We start from the raw sequence: 19,766 nt of genomic DNA, 5'->3' as shown, positions 1-19,766 counted from the left end.
TCATCCAATGTAGAGGCAATTAGAAACCTAGCATAATAGAGATGACAAAATTTATTCTTAAGAGAAGTTAAAGGGGGTCAAATGGAAAGCAATAGACTAGCATGGATAACAAGCATACACCCTTCATAAATAGAAAGAGTCTAATATTAAACCCAGTTATTAAATGAAGTTGCATAAGACATGGTAGATATTGCATGGGGTAGCAACCAAAAAATGAGCACCTTAGGACGAAGTAAATTACAGTGGATATTGAAGTGGAAAGGAGAGTATAGGAAGTGAGTAAGTATGATCTTGACCAATGTGAATATAACTATGAAAAGGCATCAAGAACTACCTCCATATCCTTTATGGATCTAGGATAGTGTAAAGTGTGTTTGTGTGTGTGTGTGTGTGTGTGCGTGTGCGTGTGCGTGTGTGTGTGTGTGTGTGCATGTGCGTGTGCGTGCGCGTGCGCGTGTGTGTGCATGTGTGCATAAAAGAGCATTGTGCTAATATAGTGCTTTAGAAACCAATCAAATATCCTAGTGTGCTCAATATCTATGATGATATTGCATTGACGCATGCATGGATACACTAAAACTCTTGCCAAGAGCGATCACATTATTGATATCATAGATTCAACAAGGCTACTGACCATCTCAGTATTGTTAAGTAATAGAAAGAGTAAAGGGCATGTATGTTGTGTCATGTAGGTTGGGAAGGTAAGTACCATCTAGAAAGGGTTGTGAAAGTGTGTGGATCACGTGTATGTAAAGGACAACATAAGACCTCTGTGTGTGTGTGTGTGGGGGGGGGGGGGGGGGAGGGCGGCAGGTCGGCGTGGGGGGGCGTGTGTAAAGTTCTACTATGAAATGTGTGGCTATACTAGCCATGAACACAATGTATGCATTAAGTAAATAGTAAGTAGTAAGTGTGCACTTAGTATGCAAGTGTATGTATATCTGCACATAGGTTTGTGGGTATGCATGCATCACACACACACGCACACACAATGTCTGTGTGTGTGACACTCATGTAGTGATAATAAGAGGAGAAAGAACCAATAATAAGTATGTGTGCCCTAAGAGAGGGGAGGGGGAGGGGTTGTATGTGTGTTTCTTTGCTTGATGTGTGTGGATGAAAGTGTGTATGTATCACTTAAGGACCTAGAGCTCGATGTATAAATATAGAAATAGTGGTGTGTGTGTCTACTCACACATGTGCATGTGCGCGCGCGCGTGTGTGTGTGTGTGTGTGTGTGTGTGTGTGTGTGTGTGTGTGTGTGCGTGCGTGCGTGCGTGCGTGCGTGCGTGCGTGTGCGCGCGCACGTGCAACTAAGGTTGTGAGATCAATGAAATGCCATTCATGTGGAGCCCAAAGCTAGTCCTCTTTGCTAGAGGCCAACTCTTTAAAAACCTTTCTAAGCAAGATATTCATCTTGCTACATATGAAAGAAAACACATGTCAAACTAAGAATTCCATGATAAACTCTACAAATAAAACAATTGGCCCTTAAATTGTTACAAAAGTTACCTTTTGTTCCCAATCTCTTGAATACACTACACTCAATATGATGGAATTCACATATCTTAAAGTGAATGTAAAGACCAAATGATTTCTTTGAGCCCCAATTAGAAACATTATCGAAAGTGTTGTTGATACTTTGTAATGCTATCTTTGTAAATAGATTAGTACAAAAGTGTTTAGGCTTTACCCAGGTAAAGTTCAAAACATATGATTGCTAAAAACTTATTATAAGCATTGTAATATCAAATGTGATGATTATTCATCCCTGAAGCATTTGAGAGAGGAAGTCAAGAAAATGAGATGGTGTTGGCCTTCCATAAACCCACATGGCACAAACTATTTTGAATTGAACAATTACATGTCGTCAATCATTTCAATCATTTCATTAAAGCCACATGGCACAAACTATTTTGAATTGAACAATTACATGTCGTCAATCATTTCAATAAGGCCATTGCAAGCGGGTGAGCTCTCCTTCCTCCTCAAGACAAAAACTGATGAACATAATGGGTAAGTGTGGGCCTCTTCCTCCGTGAAATAATACCTATGTTTCCACTTCTACTTGCAATTGGACAAATCCATGGTGTTCGACCCATAAACACATGACATAAGCTAAAGAAATTATCCATAAGTAGGAGGGACAAGAAAGAGTAAGTGAATGCCCACTTTAATATAAATATGATGTCTTAATTCAAGATTATTTGAAGTAATTTTTCACTCACATTTCCCCATGGCCATCGTACCATCTTATAAGCATATCTCCTAATCGGCAATGCTAACAAAATCCTTGATTAGGGCATGTACCAACAAAGACCTTAATGTGTAATGCGTGCTTAGCCTCAATGTGTCATGCATTCCAAACACATGTAATCTATCAACATATCTAAATCTTTTGAGTAGTTTGATAGCTCAGAAGAACACACAAAAAAAGACATATAGACCATTAATGAGAACTTAGGAAAACATAGAATGAGTTTTGAAATGTAACAACATAGATGAAAGCTATGAGAAATCAACAAAAGGACTAAAATTGAGGATCATCAACAAGCACGCACGCCGCTAGATATAAGTTCTACTAGCAATCATGTTTGCCATAGACAATCATCTCCTACTTGTGAGGCTGGATGGGGACATTACAAGCTTTAACACTCAACCAATCATGTGTTTTGACACAGGAGGCAATCCTTTCTAGAGTATGCATTTCTTTTTTAGACAATTTTAGTTATGTTCACACTGACGAATTTCTTTTTCAGTGGATTTGCATTGCATTTACACTAGCTAGGATGAGGACAACTAGTTTTATATTCGCAATCAACATTTATTTATTATCATTTTGATGATTATCAGGCCAGTCGTAGTTTTGGACTCAAATTTATGTAGTCGCCCAGTTTTGGGCACATTTGGCTGTATATAGCCCACCTTCAATGGGTGCCATCATCATTCTCTTGTAGATCTTCAGCACACTTTGATATTAGATATTCTCCTCAGTCTTCTGGTGCTACCTTCCATCATCTATGTGATTTGATGCCTTCAATAACACCTTGGGCTGTGTGAAAGGACTAATCACTCCTCTCTATATTTAGCATTCTTTTGGCACTTTGGGCTATGTGCAAGGACTAAACAGTCCTCTTTGTATTTAGCATTCTTTTGGAGTTCAATGCGAATTTTCTTTTTCCATTCACTTCTTTCATTAAAGTCTCTCTCTTCCATTCTTTTGGAGTTCAATGCAAATTTTCTTCTCCCATTCTCTTCTTTCATTGCAAACTCTCCCTTCCCTTCTCTCTCTACGTTTGTGTTTCTATTTTGGTTGCACACTCTCATGGTACTAGAGCCAAAGTGAGGACTTGGATATTCTTTGAAGAGAAAACCACACTCAACTACAATGTGCGTGAGGCATCCGCAACTTCTCTTTACAGGTTGTAGCTTATTATCCCTCCATTCATGTAGCCTGACACCAAACCACATGAGCTTTTTGTGTGTTTACATGTCTATACAAGTTTGACAAGCTTGATAATTTAGATGAGAAGACCATTCAATATTCCTTCGATGGGCCATCCCATCAACGAACTCATCATCACAACGAATGACACAAACATCGACATTCAAAAGACTCATTCTCACTCGAATAGATCAAGAAGATCAAAGTACCCTTTTCCCCCTCTGCTTCTCCACATGTTTCTCATGGGGCCCATACAAGTAGTCCTCACATAGCCATGAGTGCACCTTTTGTTCAAGTGCTTATGCTTCCTTCTCTCGCCAAAGAAGATTAACTTGATGGTGCAAACTACTCCCTTTGATCTTTCTTAGGAGTGTATCATTGACACCTTTAACTTCTAGGATTTTTTTGATTGTCCCAATCCCTCGTCTAGTGGAGGATCCCTGCATTGGTGCTACAATGGAACACATGAAAGGTGAGAAGGATCGAAGCTTGCACGCGAGCTATGGTGGGAGAGCAAGAGCAAGAAAGAGAGAGACAAGAAATGGGAACTCCAACAGTCACAATGTGTGACCGGGCCTTCCTTTATTCAAACTGTCAGTAAAAGAATAAAGAATAAAGTGACGTGATGGGCGTCCGCCACCTGCAGTGTGCAGTGGCGGGTACTGTCAGTGTAGTACACGGGGCGGCACGACGAAGGCGCCTTTATCCCCAACAACCTCCCACTTAAAGGCGAATCTGCCCTAGTGAGAGAGAAAAGAAAAAAGAAAAGACAGTACAAATGTACATAGGTACAAGGGATGAGGAAAGGCGACATCTCATCCAACGCCCATCAACCTCCTGAGGAAGGCAAACCGCTCAGTAGTGAGGCTCTTCGTAAGTAGATCTGCAGGATTCTCGTCAGTGGAGATCTTGACAAGGTCAACAGACTTGTCCTCCATGACACCACGTATGAAGTGATACCTCACCTCAATGTGTTTTGTCTTCGCATGGAAGACCGAATTCTTAGCGAACTGAATGGCACTCATAGAATCCGAATGCAGTGTAGGTGTAGCATCAATCCCAAGGTCAGCAACTAGACGGCCTAACCATATGGCCTCCTTGCAAGCCTCAGTGGTGCAACATACTCGGCCTCAGTGGTAGACAAAGCCGTACACTTTTGAACCCTGGACATCCAAGAGACAGCCCCTCCAGCATAGGTGAATACATAGCCAGAAGTGGACTTCCTACTATCTGCATGTCCTGCATAATCGGAGTCAATGTACCCCACGACCCCTGTATCCTGGCTGCCATAGCAAATACACATATCTGTTGTGCCCTTCAGGTACCTCATGATACCCTTCACGGCATCCCAATGTCTATTGCCAGGTGTAGCCATATAGCGTGCCACAACACCAACTGCATGCGCAATATCTGGACGAGTGGCTATCATGGCATACATCAAACTGCCCACGGCTGAAGCATAAGGGATCTTGGCCATCTCGGCCCTCTGCTCATCTGTCTGCGGACAATCGGCCTGTGATACCTTCACATAAGAAGGTAATGGACAACCAATAGGCTTTACGTCCTGCATGCGGAAGCGCTCAAGGACTTTATGAATGTACTCCCGCTGTGAGAGATACAAAAGCCCCTGATGCCTATCGCGCTTAATGCGCATCCCAAATATATGTGAGGCCTGTCCCAAATCCTTCATCTCAAAGCTCTTCTTCAGCTGAGATTTAAGAGCATCTAGCTCATCATGAGCTTTCCCTGCTATCAGCATATCATCAACATAGAGTACCAAGATAAGCAAACTGCCATCACGGGCTTTCTTCGTGTAAAGACACGGATCCATAGCACTCCTGCTATAGCCCTGTGACTGCATAAAGGCATCAAACTTATGATACCATTCCCTAGCTGCCTGCTTCAAGCCATACAAGCTCTTCTTCAACTTGCACACTAGGTGCTCCCTGCCAGGTTCTGCAAAGCGCTTAGGCTGATCCATATAGATCTCATCATGCAAATCCCCATATAGAAAAGCCGTCTTGACATCCATCTGATATAGATCTAAGTCAAGTTGTGCAACCAAAGCCAAGACTAAGCGCAGGGTGGTTATCTTAACCACAGGAGAGAAGACCTCATCAAAGTCCACACCATGTTCCTGCTTAAAACCCTTTGCTACCAATCTAGCCTTGTATGCCGGCTTGGGGTGTCCAGGGGTACTTTTTAGCTTGTACACCCACTTGCATGGCAAAGCCTTCTTGCCCTTAGGCAAGGCAACCAAATCCCAAGTCTCATTCTTATGCAGGGAGTCTATCTCAGACTGCATAGCCCTCTCCCAGGAGTGACTGTCACCCCTGCGCATAGCCTCATCATGAGTGAAAGGCTCTCATGCATCTGTAACCAAAACATAATGCATAGAGGGCTGAAATCTGTCAGGTGGACGTCTGTCTCTAGCAGACCATCTCACCACAGGCTCTACTGCCTGTCTAACTGCCTGTCCAACACCTTGGCCCTGTGGAGGAACTGCTGCAAGCTGTACTACTGGTTGTGCTGGAGCTCTAGGCTCCTCCTGAAAGATCACTCTGCGGATCTCAACCACCTTCTCAGGCTACCTGTGCATCTTGTCTTCATGGAAGACAACATCATGGCTGCGTACTATTTTCCGCGCCTGCGGATCCCATAGGCGATAGCCCATCTCTCCTGACTCATCATAGCCAAGGAATATGCATTTAATGCTCTTTGGATCCAATTTACTCCTCTTGTCCTTGGGCACATGGCAGAATGCCTCACATCCAAAGACACGGAGATGCGCATAAGAGGGTGGCTTACCAGCCCAAACTTCCTCTGCAACCTGGAAATCCAATCTACTGGAAGGCGATCGGTTTATGACATGCACTGTCGTACTAACTGCCTCATCCCAAAAACTCTAGGGTAGGCCTGCATGGCTAAGCATAGAGCACACACGCTCCTAAATAGTCATGTTCATGCGCTCAGCCAAACCATTATGGGGTGGGGTGTAAGGGGCAGTCAACTGACGCTTAATACCCCTGTCATCACAAAACTGCTCAAAAGCACGTGAGACATATTCTCCCCCATTGTCAGTCCTAAGGCATTTCAGCCTATACCCAGTCTGGTTCTCAACAAGAGCAAGCCATCTCTGAAAAACTACCAAGACATCGGACTTCTGCTTTATGGGATAAGCCCACACTTTCCTAGAAAAATCATCAATGAAGGTAACGAAGTACTTCGCACCACCCATAGACATGCAAGGCATAGGCCCACAAACATCGGAATGCACCAATGCCAAGGGCTCACTCATACGTGGTCTACCTGATTTCTTATGCGTAAACCTATTCTGCTTACCATAAAGACAATGATCACACGAGTCAAAACATGCATAATCCAAAGGCAAAAGATACTGCAAACCAGATAACATTTTCATTCCCTTTAAAGACATATGCCCCAAACGGGCATGCCAAAGTGATACATGTGGGATAGAGCCCACTGCCAAAACATGGTCTACAGAAGACCCAGATACAACAAGAGGATAGAGGCTGCCAGCCTTGGCGCCTCTAGCAAGCACAAGTCTGCCTTTGGTGATCTTCCAGGCAGAATCCCCAAAACAGACATGAAACCCTGCATCATCCAACTGTCCTGCAGACATAAGACTGCGCGTAAGCGCAGGTACATGACGTACATCCCTTAGCAAAAAGGAACTGCCAGTGGAAAACTGCAACTGAATATCTCCACAGCCCACAATATCAAGAGACCTGTCATCTCCAAGTCTGACTGATCCAGATATAGTACGGTAAGAGTGAAACCACTCACGGTAGGGCGTCACATGGAAGGACGCACCTGAATCCAATAACCAGCACTGTGCATACATACTAGGTGTCTCAGTCAAGTGTGAAGCATCAGAAGAACTAGCTGCGAGTATAAACTTATCACCACCATCGAACTCCTCAATCTGCGTGACATTAATTTCCTCAATCTTGACGCTGGACTTCGTAGGTACTATGCTGCGATCAGAGGACTTCTCCTGCACTTTATCTTTCCCCTTATCCTTGCGCTTCTCATTGTGCAACTCATGACACTGTGGTCTAATATGGCCCTTTTTCCCACAATGATGACAAGTGACATTTGCATTGCGCCCATGCAACTTGCCACCACGAGATTTAGACCGACCCTTCTGCGAGTCACGGCCTCGGCCATTACCACGGTCATACCTGTCATTCCTGCCTCTAACTGTCAAAGCATGACTACCACGAGAGGCATCCAAGTTTTTGCGATTCACCTCTTCCTAAAGAAGAGCACTCTCAACATCTGCCAATTTTAGAGTAGCACTAGAGGCACATAGGGCAGTGCGGAATACATCCCATGACTCATTCAGAGTCCCAAGCAAGAAAAGAGGAGTTACTTCCTCTCCAAAGGTGATATCCTGCGAAGTCAGGTTCTTCAGTATAGCATGGAACTAGCTCAAGTGAGCAGACATAGTCGCATTATCCTTCATGCGCAGATCCATAAGCTGCTTCAACCAGTACATCTGACTTGCCGGACTTTTCTTATCATAAAAATTTTTTATCTGATTCCATGGATCCCATACACTCTGTGCTTCCTCAAATACATTATAATGTACATGTTCAGTGAGAGACAATACAATCGTGGACTTGCATAGCTCATCAAGTTCAAGCCAGTCGTCATTGTCCATAGTTTCAGGCTGCTCCCCACTCAACCGAAGTGGCTTAATCTGAGATTTCTGCACCAAGACCTGCCAAATTTGACTCTTCCAGTAAGAGTAGTTGGTACCATCCAACTTTGTAATGTTAAAGATGGCACTATCATGCAAAGATGACGCCATTATGCAGGCTGGAAATGCCCAAACAGTCCAAAACTGCTTGCTGTTTTACTGCAGAAACTGCCCAAAAATGACCAAAACGGGGTCCAAAGGGCGAGCAAAGTGTGCCAAAAGTTGCTGCCCACTTAGTACTAGGTGCGGTACACCAAATCAGGATATTTCAGCATGAAAACTACACCTCAGTCCACCAATAACTGCTTGCTGTAATAAATTGCAGATATGTAATCTAGAGAGCAAACTGTCCCAAAATAGGATCCAATGTCAAGCAAACAATGCTAGGTCCAAAGCCGGCATGAAACGGACATAAGCAAGGTCAATGACAGTGAAAAGAACATGAGCTCAACACCGAAGCATGTCAAAATAACATCTGCCAGTGAAAGGCACACCCCCAGACACTCTAGGCATAATCATGTGCATACATTCCCAAGGCACTAGGCATCATGTAGACCGTATACGGGCATCAAATAGCACAACCGGAATGGAGTATAAACAATAAATGCTAATGCCAATGGTGCTGCCCTGTTTTCAGCCTGTTATGATAGTTTATGACAGTCCCAAATCTGAAGAGATTAGCCCCGAATGATCAAGACCAATGCCCAAAGCTTGAATGACATCAAACATGAAGTCTATAGCCCTCTTGATCAAGGTAGAGAGCAGAAAGCAATGGCCAAGTGTGGAGCTGAAGTAGATGAGTGCTCACAGCCTAGAAAAAAATGATGCAATCTGCCGTGTTGGTGCTGAACTTGCTGCTGCTCCACGTGGGCTGAAAAGGGGGTAATGGGGGGCTCAAGAAGGGCCTATCAAAGGCCTATGACAAGCCTCTTTGAGCCTTGATAGGTGTAAGGCACAATATGAGGGGAATAAGCTTGAAGGGTTTGAAGCCATGGCTGCCCTTGCTGTTTGCAACCTATAGACTGAAATAAAACCCTGAAAGAATGATCAAATACCTCAATATCAATGCCTTGAAGGTGCCTCAATAGGCTGGGAAGGTGCTCGGGAAGCCGGGGAGTGACGGGAGCTCGAGGAGATCGGATATGGCTGCCGGGATGAAGATCCAATGCGTGAAGCGAGTCGATGCGAAGGTCGGGAAGCACCGAGTCGAGCTCGAGCAAGAGAATGCCAAGCTCTGATACCAGTTGAAAGGTGAGAAGGATCAAAGCTTGCACGCGAGTTACGGCGGGAGAGCAAGAGCAAGAAAGAGAGATACAAGAAATGGGAACTCCAACAGTCACAATGTGTGACCGGGCCTTCCTTTATTCAAACTGTCACTAAAAGAATAAAGAATAAAGTGACGTGACGGGCGCCCGCCACCTGCAGTGTGCAGTGGCGGGTACTGTCAGTGTAGTAATACACGGGGCGGCATGACAGAGGCGCCTTTATCCCCAACAACACAACCCTTGGGGATCGCCTCAATTCTCTTGATGAGTTTGCAAGATTCTATCCTTATTCATGTGTGCAAACTTCCAGCCAAAAAAGAAGTGTGGAAAAAGCCCTCTTTTCTCTATCATTTTGAAGACCTTTACCCATTGCATCACCATAGAGAATAAGCTTATGACACTTTCAATTGATGATTCCCCTCCTATGCAAAAGTTTCCATCTCCCAAGTACAATGTCTTTTACACTAGCTTGCTTACCTCTAGGGTTTGAGAAACTCTTTTGTGGGAAGAGCTAGTTTCGCTTGTTTTGGAGCACGAAGAGCAACTCAAGGAGATTGGTACTATTGGATCCAACCTTACTAAGGCTTTTACTGGAGGTTGAGGGGGCAACAAGGAGGACAAGAAGGCCAAGAACAAGAAAAAGCATGTTAAACATTGTCTAAGACGGATTCAAAAAACCACACTATGAAAAGGACACTCATCCTAATGAAAAGAGTTGGAAGATACACCCCCACCTTCCTTCGAGAGCAAAGGATGGAACTAAAACATATGAGCCTTCCTCTACTTCTTCATTAGCTATTACACGAGTCGATGTTCCTTCATATCCATGGCATGGAGGAGCCTGCTTCATCAATCATTTGGTCTTCAAAGGAGTCTTTGGTGCATTTACAACAATGCTTTGAGTCGTACAACTCCTCTAGGAGATTTGTTGCAAAATCTTCATCCATCAAAGGATATAATCACGTTCGATGACATTTGTTCAATGCCTATTAGTGGTGTCAACACTATTACGCTCATACTTTGTTGCTATTGCATGATTATTCATTGAGCTCTGTTTCAAAGGTACTACATGTTCCAAACTTGGGCTTCCCACTCCTTACTTCATGGCTTTTCTAGACTCCGTACCCAAGTTTCATTCACTGATACTTGTGCAAGGTTCTCGGAGGCAATTGTCCATAGCCACACCTATTCCCCATTGTGCACCATCTTTCCCGCACGCTCCATCTCGTCCCCCACCATCTCCTATAGTGGTTCCCTCATACCCCCATCCCTTTGAAGGGGGGAATAATATTGGCAATGCAACTGTGGATTCCCTGACCCTTTACGTTTCAAAGGGGGATTCCAAATATCGTGAGGAACTACTTCATGGCAACCAACTTCTTCAACATCGACACTTCTTTTTGCCACCCTTGGATCCATTTTGTCTTCTTTGGGCCTCAACCTACCTATGAGCTTCAACCTAAGTCAACCCAAGTCAACAAGGGCATTAGAAGCTATAACAATCGATCAATCATGGGTTTTGATGGAGGAACTCTTTCTAGAGCATGCATTTCCTTTTTAGTTAAATTAAATGATTTTGCACTAGCCACTTAAGTTCTAGCTTGTAAATGTCTTTTTAGGTAGATTTGGATTGCATTCACACTGACCAAGATGAGAGCAACCAAATGTATGTTGGCGTTCAACATTTTCTTATTACTATTTTGCTAAATATCAAGTCAACTAGTTTTTTTTACCCAAATTTATGTTGCTGACCAATTTTGAACAAATTCGGCTTCATATAGTTCACCTTCAACAGCTACCATCATCATTCTTTTGTAGATCTTCAACACGCTGACATTCAAGATTCTCCTCAATCTTGCCATTCATCATCAATGTCACATGCGACTCACTGTACTCATCAACAGCTTGAGTTGTCTACAAGGATTGATGAGTCTATGTATTCAACATTCTTTTGCATCTATTGGATTATCTTTCTCTTTCCGCATCTCCATGTTAGCAATTGCTTTTAAGAGTCGATCAAGAAAGTGTTCATACCCACAATACAAAGATAGCACTAAAAGATCCTAAAAAGCCTTGCCAAGGTTTTCATTTGTCCCAAATTACAAACACTTTAGTAATTTGATCCACTCTACTACACCTAAGTATTGCTAGTAGTAGTGTTAAAAACCATGTGCAACAAACACCATATTCCCACTTTCAATATAATATGCCTAAGGTTAAGGGGGATTTTTAAAAAAGATCCCCCACCATAGACCCTAGTTTAAAACCTATTAAGGCATTAACCTACTTAAAAATTACCCACTCGTAACAAGGCTTCATGGTCCAATTGCCATCACAAGTTCCTGCCAAATCCTTCACAACAATTTCATTCACATTTATTCCCAAAACAGTGGAGTCCCAATAAGCTTATTATCACCCTCTCTCTCCCAATCTATGGCCCGATTGCTCTACAATAAACTAGTTGAGATCACAAAAGGCACCAAACTAGTTGAGATCACAAAAGGCACCGCCATTTAACCGAGTTCAAGAGAACCAAGCTGCTAGTGATCATCACATAATAGAAATCAAGTTTCAACACACTACTAGCTCCAAGGCAAAGGTCAAGAGATTCATCCAGAAGAGAGAATATCATCTGGCACTAAGGTGAAAGACCCAACAAATTAATGCCACATGTACTAACAGCAAAATAATAGCACGTTCTTAAGGCATCGTGCCAAAAACAGATCATAAACACTTAGGACCCAAGCAGTTTTTCAACTCATTATAAATTGAATTCTCTTGAACAAAAAAGATCAGAATCACAAACCAATGATGACAAGTAACATGCACACAGCAACAGAAACACAGTGCACCATGTAACAAATATAGCAGTGATCAAAAGGCCAAATGATACATTATTTCTCTAATTCTCTGTGTTTGAAACCAAAAAATGTCCCAAAAACATATTTCCGGATCAGGACCCAATAAATATCAGAGGATGCACTTCTGTTGATAACAGTTATCATAAACAGATCAGAATTCTCCATATATCGAGTGAAAGGGAGGCATACACTATTGTCATTACTAGGCCTAGATTTGGAGCTTGTTACTAATATTTCCCTTCAGGAATCAAAAGACACTGCCAAATACAGAATGATTTTCTGATGTCAGATTAGAAAAATGCAGTGATAAACTAGAAATGGCAATGACGAGTTTAACAAAAGACGATGAGTTCCAACATGGGATACAGAACGTATTGATGTAAGCCCAATGAGCAAGTGCCCTAAGATAGACCCTTCTATGGGCACCAGAACATGCAGATTTCCCTCACATGAGTTCACATTCAACCTGAACTACAAAAACTAGAAAGCCTACACCATTTCTTACAAAATGGCATCAGTAATTTCAGAAATTTATAATAGCTTGAACAGCATGAAGATTATGATGATCCAGAAGTGGGGAGAGACAACCACCATTCCTTGTCACCATTGCCCAACCAACCAGGCTACAAGGGTACATTATTCAACTGGGTCACCACTAAAATGAGGAAGCACTTCTGCAATACAGTATCCATGTCTCTTCTGATCCCTCCAAATAGATGTATTACTCCTGCAAGACAGAAGAATCTGCAGCCAATGCTTTACCACAGCACAAGTTTGTTTAAGCTCATCAAATGTACAGATTTTGCATAGTAACACTGACATATTGCTTAAGACCTAAAGAAATAGCAAACTTGCAATCCTTTCAAGTTATCCATAAAAAGACAATGTCTGTGGTTACCACTGTTTCTAGCAATTCAAAATATGCATGGACAGCCTATCCATATTTAAATTTCATCAAATGTGACAATACAATATTAAGCTCATTTGTAAAACAATATATCAATAGCTGTAGAATATATGTAAACTAAATTGTAAGACTCTGTTTCTAGTTAAAAAGTGAAGAGAATGCAAAGGCACACAAAAATGATCCTCTGGAAAGGCACGAATGAAAAACCAATGAACATTGCTCGTACTCAACTAGAACACTTTTACAACCCATGGCACCAGCAAAACTTTTCCAAGGTGTCACGACAATATTTGGTTCATTAAAAAGTTGCATCACAAGGCATGAAGCACTCCCCCAGAATATATTTCCAGAGATTTGACCCTTCTTTATTCTCCTCACTGACTCAAGCAAAGTGGACTGAAGAAATTCCTTCGAGTCCCTATGTTCCCGAGAGAAAGCACTCTTCAAATTTTAAGCAGTCTTCTTTCTCCAAAACTCTGGTTGTAGGACTCAAAATTTCAATTTTACTGTAGCTTTTCCTCCCTGTTCTCAGAAAGACATCAACTAAATCTTCAATTTCTCTGTGCAAGTGCCTCTGGCTCATCCTTTGAATCATCAACAGATATTGTGGATATACAATCACCATTTTCCTTAACAGAAGGAAGCACATCATGGACCTTCTCCTTCTCCACTTTAGAGGCATCTCTGGATTCCTCTGATGATCCTGGTGTGATAATGTCTCGTGATCCTCCCTCAAGTGATTCAGACATAATTGAAGATGAAGAAGATACAGTTGGGAACGTAGGTGGAGCTGTGTATGCAGATGGAACATACTCAGGACCAATTGGATGGTCAAACTTGCACGTAGGTCCATATTTGCAAATGCCATTCTTCAGATAAAATGTACAAACAGGCATCCCCTACAAGACCATCAAAACGAAGAATCAAAGCATGCATCATACAATTACCATTCTAGAATAAAGGATATCAGAATAAGAGTGATATACCAATTTAGCTGTAGCTTCTTACCTGACGAAGTGGAAGACCCATCACGCTTAGAACAGTTGTAGATAATGCTGCAATTTTAGGATGATGATATCTGCAGTTCGCACCAAATTTGCAGTGCCCTGTTTTCATGAAATAATGGCAATCTGGCTGACCTTGTCTTTCAGGAAGGTTAGTCTTGGCATGCCAACTAGCACCTGTGGATGATCCTTTGCTGGCAAGATGTGCATCAGTGGTCCCTGCTGTTGCATCTGCTTGCTGTGATGATGTGCCAACATAGACAGACTTTGCATAAGCTTGTTGCTGGCCACCAGGAGGAAGCATAAAACTTGCTTGACCCTGGATTTAGATAGGATAAAAAAACAGATATGAGAACTCGCAGTACAAGATTCCAGACCTGCCAGGCACTTCTAAGTGTACCAACTTCTGGTGTCTGCAGCAAATAATTTTACCATAAAGTAGCAGGCAACTCGTTACCATCCCTCTATTATTAACACCATTGTGAAAAACAACACTTGTTTTCACAAGACACGTCACAAAGAAAAATCAAAAGGACCACCCATTCACCGTGCTATATCAGTGACACCTCGGAGGAAGTTCAAACTTCAAGGATGATTTTGCCACCTTTAAGAAGCAACAATGAAGACATTAAAGCAGGATGGGATGGTCCTTGAATACCATTATAATATGTTAATGCTTTGCCTGATTGAGATCTTAAAGTGCATTGCCTATAAACCTCCCGCTTAACATCCTGGCAAATGTGGACGGAACCTGACACAATATTTTGCCTTACTGGCTATGACCTCAGGTTATTGGCTAATAACATTGAACTTGGAAGATACTTATAAAACAACTTTTTGCTCAGTGAAGGGCATGTTTGGGTTTATGGTCATATTTCTAGGGTGCAGGAAACGGAGTGGCTCATTTATTATTCAAAAGAACAAGAAATTACAAGCATTCAATATTATAGCTAGTGCCAAAAATAGTAAGTTCAACAATAAAGCTAAAGCATATCACATCATCTCAAGAGGAAAGCAGAAGGGAAAAGCCAATGTAGGGAGTGTAAATCCAACCTGGGTAGCCAACTTACAGTGCGAAGAATATGCTATAGTTCCCCTAAATGTGGAGGAAGGGACGATTGAGCTCCTACAGCTGGGACAAGTCTCCTTAAAGGTGCTGGTAACGTACTCTAGGTTGAACTATAGTGCTTCACTAGGTTGGGGTCTGGCCATGCTCTCTAGGTGATGCAACCAAGACTTGACACGTTGCAAAAGCAATGCCCTCTAGGTGATGCATCCTAGGCTTGGCCCAGCTTCATGAAGGATCTTCAGGCTTCGCCCTCCTTGTAACCTTGAAGGCTTTGCATTAGTGTCCCAAGCATTGCATGTGGCATCTGTGAAAGGCATCTTTTGCAATTGGACTACTAAGTAGTCCATGAATAAGCAACCCCAACCAACCTTGGGAGCCAATTCTCTCACAATCACCTCCAAAAGGTGTGCATGAAGGGCTTTGTAACGCTACGCTTGGCCTCCAATCACTATCAGCTTGAAACACAAATTTTGTGTATCATGTATGTAAAGAAGCTTTCTGATGACCTTAAGACCAAGGGGCTTGGCCACCTCAGCTCTTGACCATTGATGTACCTCTTGCCAAATGAGATGGGTCGGTATCTCTCTCAAAATGATCGCTTGGTTCCTTGTCCATGGTAAATGTGCAAAAAGGCATTGCTGAATATCAACTTTCCATCATGTGCACAATCAAACAAGTGTTGGGAGGCTTTCAAAACACTATGGTGGCAAGAACCAAGGAACCAAGAAATTGTTGAGGAATGTGCAATCACACCATCTATAGCCTCTTTGTAATGAATAGCAAGGCAAAGGATCACACTGCAAATAAAGCCTTATACTAGGTCGTATATGTATGGTTTATTAAAACCACAGTTGGTGAATACTATGGTCCCTTTCCACCTTTTTCCACCTACCAATACCGCCATTTTCAATCATTATGCTCGAGTAATATCAGTTGTTCTCTTTCGACGTTACTTATGTCTCATTATGATTGTCTACTTGCTCATTAGTGATCCACCCTAGCATGCATCCTCAATATTTTTACGTGGTATCGAAGCGGGTCTCAATGCTAATCAATAACTACAGTCATCAATCAAGACAAACAAGTCATCACAAGTTGATTTTTGGATTCCCTTCTCTCCACGATTTCCTCACCTACCTCCGTAGCTACCAACCTGGCTTGGAGGGTCAGATCTCTCCAACCAGGCCATTTCAACTCGTACTTTCTCCTTGGAGGCATCCTCCTCTGCTCTGGGCACTCCAGCCTAGCACCTCACAATGCAACATTGTGCACTCCCTGATCCAACATTGGGAATATCCTTGCCTACTGCCATTTTCTGCACCTGTTCTGGCCGTACTGTCCACTCGGCCTTCATTCGCAATGATGCTAACAAAGACCATTGGGCTTTTGAAGCCTAACACTTGAACTTCTTCCTCGTCAAAAGTCACATCATATGGCTCACTCCTCCACCCACTGCAAGCAAAAGAATAGTCGCTCCCTAAAACCCTAAAAGACGAAGCCATAGCTATTAACCTCAAGCTCCAATAGCTCTTCATTTTCTCACTCCCCTTTGGCTCAATCATGTCACTAACTCTCTGATCTACTCCAGCACTCAATTTCCAATAGAACTACCACATCAAATCAGGAAGGAAGGGATCCAACATCAAGATTCAACATCCAGTCCAACTAAGCCAGTATCTCTCAATACTCATATAGTGTTATTTAACACTAGTGCTTCTTGTGTCCTTTGACACATTCGATTTCAACTTTTTTGTTGATACTACCTCACTTGCAACTCATTTGAACTATATGGAAGGTAATTGACACAACTTGCAAGAATCAACTTAGATGGATGAAGACATTTGCATTGGAGTAGTCCTCAAAAGTTTTCCACCCGAGTATGATAATGTGTTTACCACACATTTACTGTGTCTACCACATTAATCAACATGCCAAAACCGAAGCTAGTGGACATCAAAGCCTCTCTCATTGAAGAGGAAAACAAGATCATGAGACCAACTCTCCTTTATGTGAAGGACAAGGGCAAGAAGGACATAGTTTGTGATTTTTGTAAAAGAACTAGGTATATTGAGAAGTTTTGTCATGCCAAGAAAAGATCTCAAAGAGCATACCTTGCAATAGTCAAAGAAGATAAAGACAACAATGGAGAAGAAGAAGACTCCCAAGAGCATAAGGATACGACCCATCAATCTCTCTTTTGCATCTCATTTTTTGATAGACTTTTTTAGGTTTTGTATGTGTACTTGCCTAATGTTCTTACCATAAGCTCTTGTACTCCTCATATAACCTTTGCACTACAATCTCTACACACTTAGTGAGGCCTTGTGACAGCCCCTAACTTTATATGGTTGATTTTTTCCATATCTACACTTAGCAAGGTTCTACTCATGATAGCCTCTGTATACTAAATGTGTTTCTTGGTTGCGATTGAGGAGGGGTGTTGAGAAATGTGCAATCACACCCACTCTATAACCTCTTTGTAATGAAGAGCAAGGCAAAGGATCACACTGCAAATAAAGCCTTAGACTAGGTCGCGTATGCATGGTTTATTAAAACCATAGCCACCTTTTTCCACCTACCATAAGCATGTAAAAGGCACTCATCCCCACACTCATTCTATCAATCATTCTTAGTCAATTGTACTTGCATTATGCTTGAGTAATATCATTGTTCTCTTTTGACGTTACTTATGTCTCATTATGATTGTCTACTTGCGCATTAGTGATCCACCCTAGCATGCATCCTCAATACTTTTACAGAAATATCCCTTGGTCATGAGGCTATACCGACGTGGTAGGCTTCAACTACTTTCAAGGATCATCAATCTCATTTGAGCAAGTACAACATACTTTTATAGAAATACCCCTTGGTCATGAGGCTATACGAACGTGGTAGGCTTCAACAACTACTTTCAAGGATCATCAATCTCATTTGAGCAAGGACAACATACTTTGCATGCTAATGGCTGTTTTTTGAAAATTTGACAGATTTGATAGGACCTGTTTCTAAAGTTTTTCCCCAAAATAGGAAACATTTGACCAGCTATTGTCACATGGTCCCTTTGGCCTAGCCCTTGCAAACAATGGGTTTTTCTTAAGTCCTAAAATCCCACAATTCACCAATCAACTCTTTATGAAACCTCTAGCATACTAGGATTTACCATTGCAAGGGCTTTTCAATCCCTTCAATTCTAAGAAGCTGCCAATAAGTCCTACCTAGTAAACAAAGACATAAAGGTAGATCTCATTGAATTTCATCATCAAGATATAGCAGTTGCCCACACCCCTCTCTACAACAAAGTATCCTTTGCCTAGCAATTGTTTTGGTCCTAGTTTTCACCAGCCCAAGAATGGGCAATGCTATGTTTTGACTGCTGACTAGTACTTCTTTGCATGCACACACCTATGTGAGGGTCTTGGTAGCTTCACTGAAGATAAGTTCACACTCCTAGAGCAGAATACACCATGTCATTCAATTTATAAATAGGATCCTATCATAGCCCTTCTCCATATTCTTGTGTGATTTGGCAACCGAACTACACTAGTAACTGTTAGAAGAGTAAAAACACATGGTAAAATAATGAAGAACACAAGATCGATGAAAGAGAATGCACAAGATGTAACCGGAAATAGGAATCCACTATGGCAAGAGTACAATGGTTGAGCCTAGGTTCTCACACACTCCACACGCACACCAAGAACCTGAAAAGTACATGCATCGATAATGGATTGTCACCACACTCCCTCCTTTTATAGACAAAAAATAAGAAAGTTCTCCTACCACAAAATAGGTTGGCCAACTACCAAATAAAGAATAAAGAGAGTGCCCATAAATTAAGCAATGGCCACTTGTGAACCTGTGATATGACCACTTCTTACACCCTCTCTCAAAGCACAAGTGAATAAGTAATGAACAAGAACACATAGGATGCACCATGGATATTCTAGCAGTGTGCACTCTCTTTGGCCTAAGCTCCTAAGGCTCATGCTAACCATCAGCTTTGGTGGTAAGCAGTTATTAGACATGTTGAGGGCCTACCACCTAAAAAGAGGATAAGGGGCCCAGAGAGGGAGGATGAGAGCCCCGAAGGTTCTTGCTTGATAGGCAAATACCAATTATAATGATGTCTGCCTTAATGAAAGAATTGCTATTATCACATGTACCTCCCAACCAAGAGGTACAAGGCAAGTTGTGGAATGCTTGTCACAAGAGCTTAGTGAGTTCGTAGGATCAATGAGCAAGGCCTTAATGATGAGGAGGGTGGTAGCTGTGAAGAAACTACTAGGGTTTGCACTAAGGAAACAGAAAATGTACGACCACAATAAAAACACAAAGACACAAACAATGACGTGCAAAACTCAAACCCTAAATGCAAAACTTGATGCAAAAATATAAACACAAACAAAGAGAGAAGGAGAACTTTCAAGTGAATAAATCAATGCACTAAATGAATGTAAGAGTATACAAAATGCTTAAGGGGAAAAGCAAT

The 19,766-nt window shown here is 42.1% G+C and overlaps 1 protein-coding gene across 2 annotated transcripts in view; it reads right to left on the bottom strand.

Annotated features, from left to right (window-relative positions):
• Positions 1-13,369: 13,369 nt before the first annotated feature.
• The window catches only part of LOC148022485 (zinc finger CCCH domain-containing protein 32-like), a 45,740-nt gene continuing 39,343 nt past the window's right edge, over positions 13,370-19,766 (bottom strand). For both annotated transcript variants that reach the window (XM_087695450.1, XM_087695451.1), the window contains exons 7-8: positions 14,213-14,527; positions 13,370-14,103 (exon numbers count right to left, since the gene is read on the bottom strand). In XM_087695450.1, coding sequence (XP_087551576.1) covers positions 13,756-14,103; positions 14,213-14,527 — 663 coding nt within the window. In that variant the 3' untranslated portion in view covers positions 13,370-13,755. The remainder of the gene's footprint in view (positions 14,104-14,212; positions 14,528-19,766) is intronic.

This window comes from Lygodium microphyllum, chromosome 16 (assembly GCF_053477565.2).
Source record: "Lygodium microphyllum isolate KBCC chromosome 16, Lygodium_microphyllum_v1.1.10, whole genome shotgun sequence".
Classification (NCBI taxonomy): Eukaryota; Viridiplantae; Streptophyta; class Polypodiopsida; order Schizaeales; family Lygodiaceae; genus Lygodium; species Lygodium microphyllum.
Note: the sequence above shows the minus strand (reverse complement) of the source record. Positions and strands in the feature narration are given on the sequence as shown.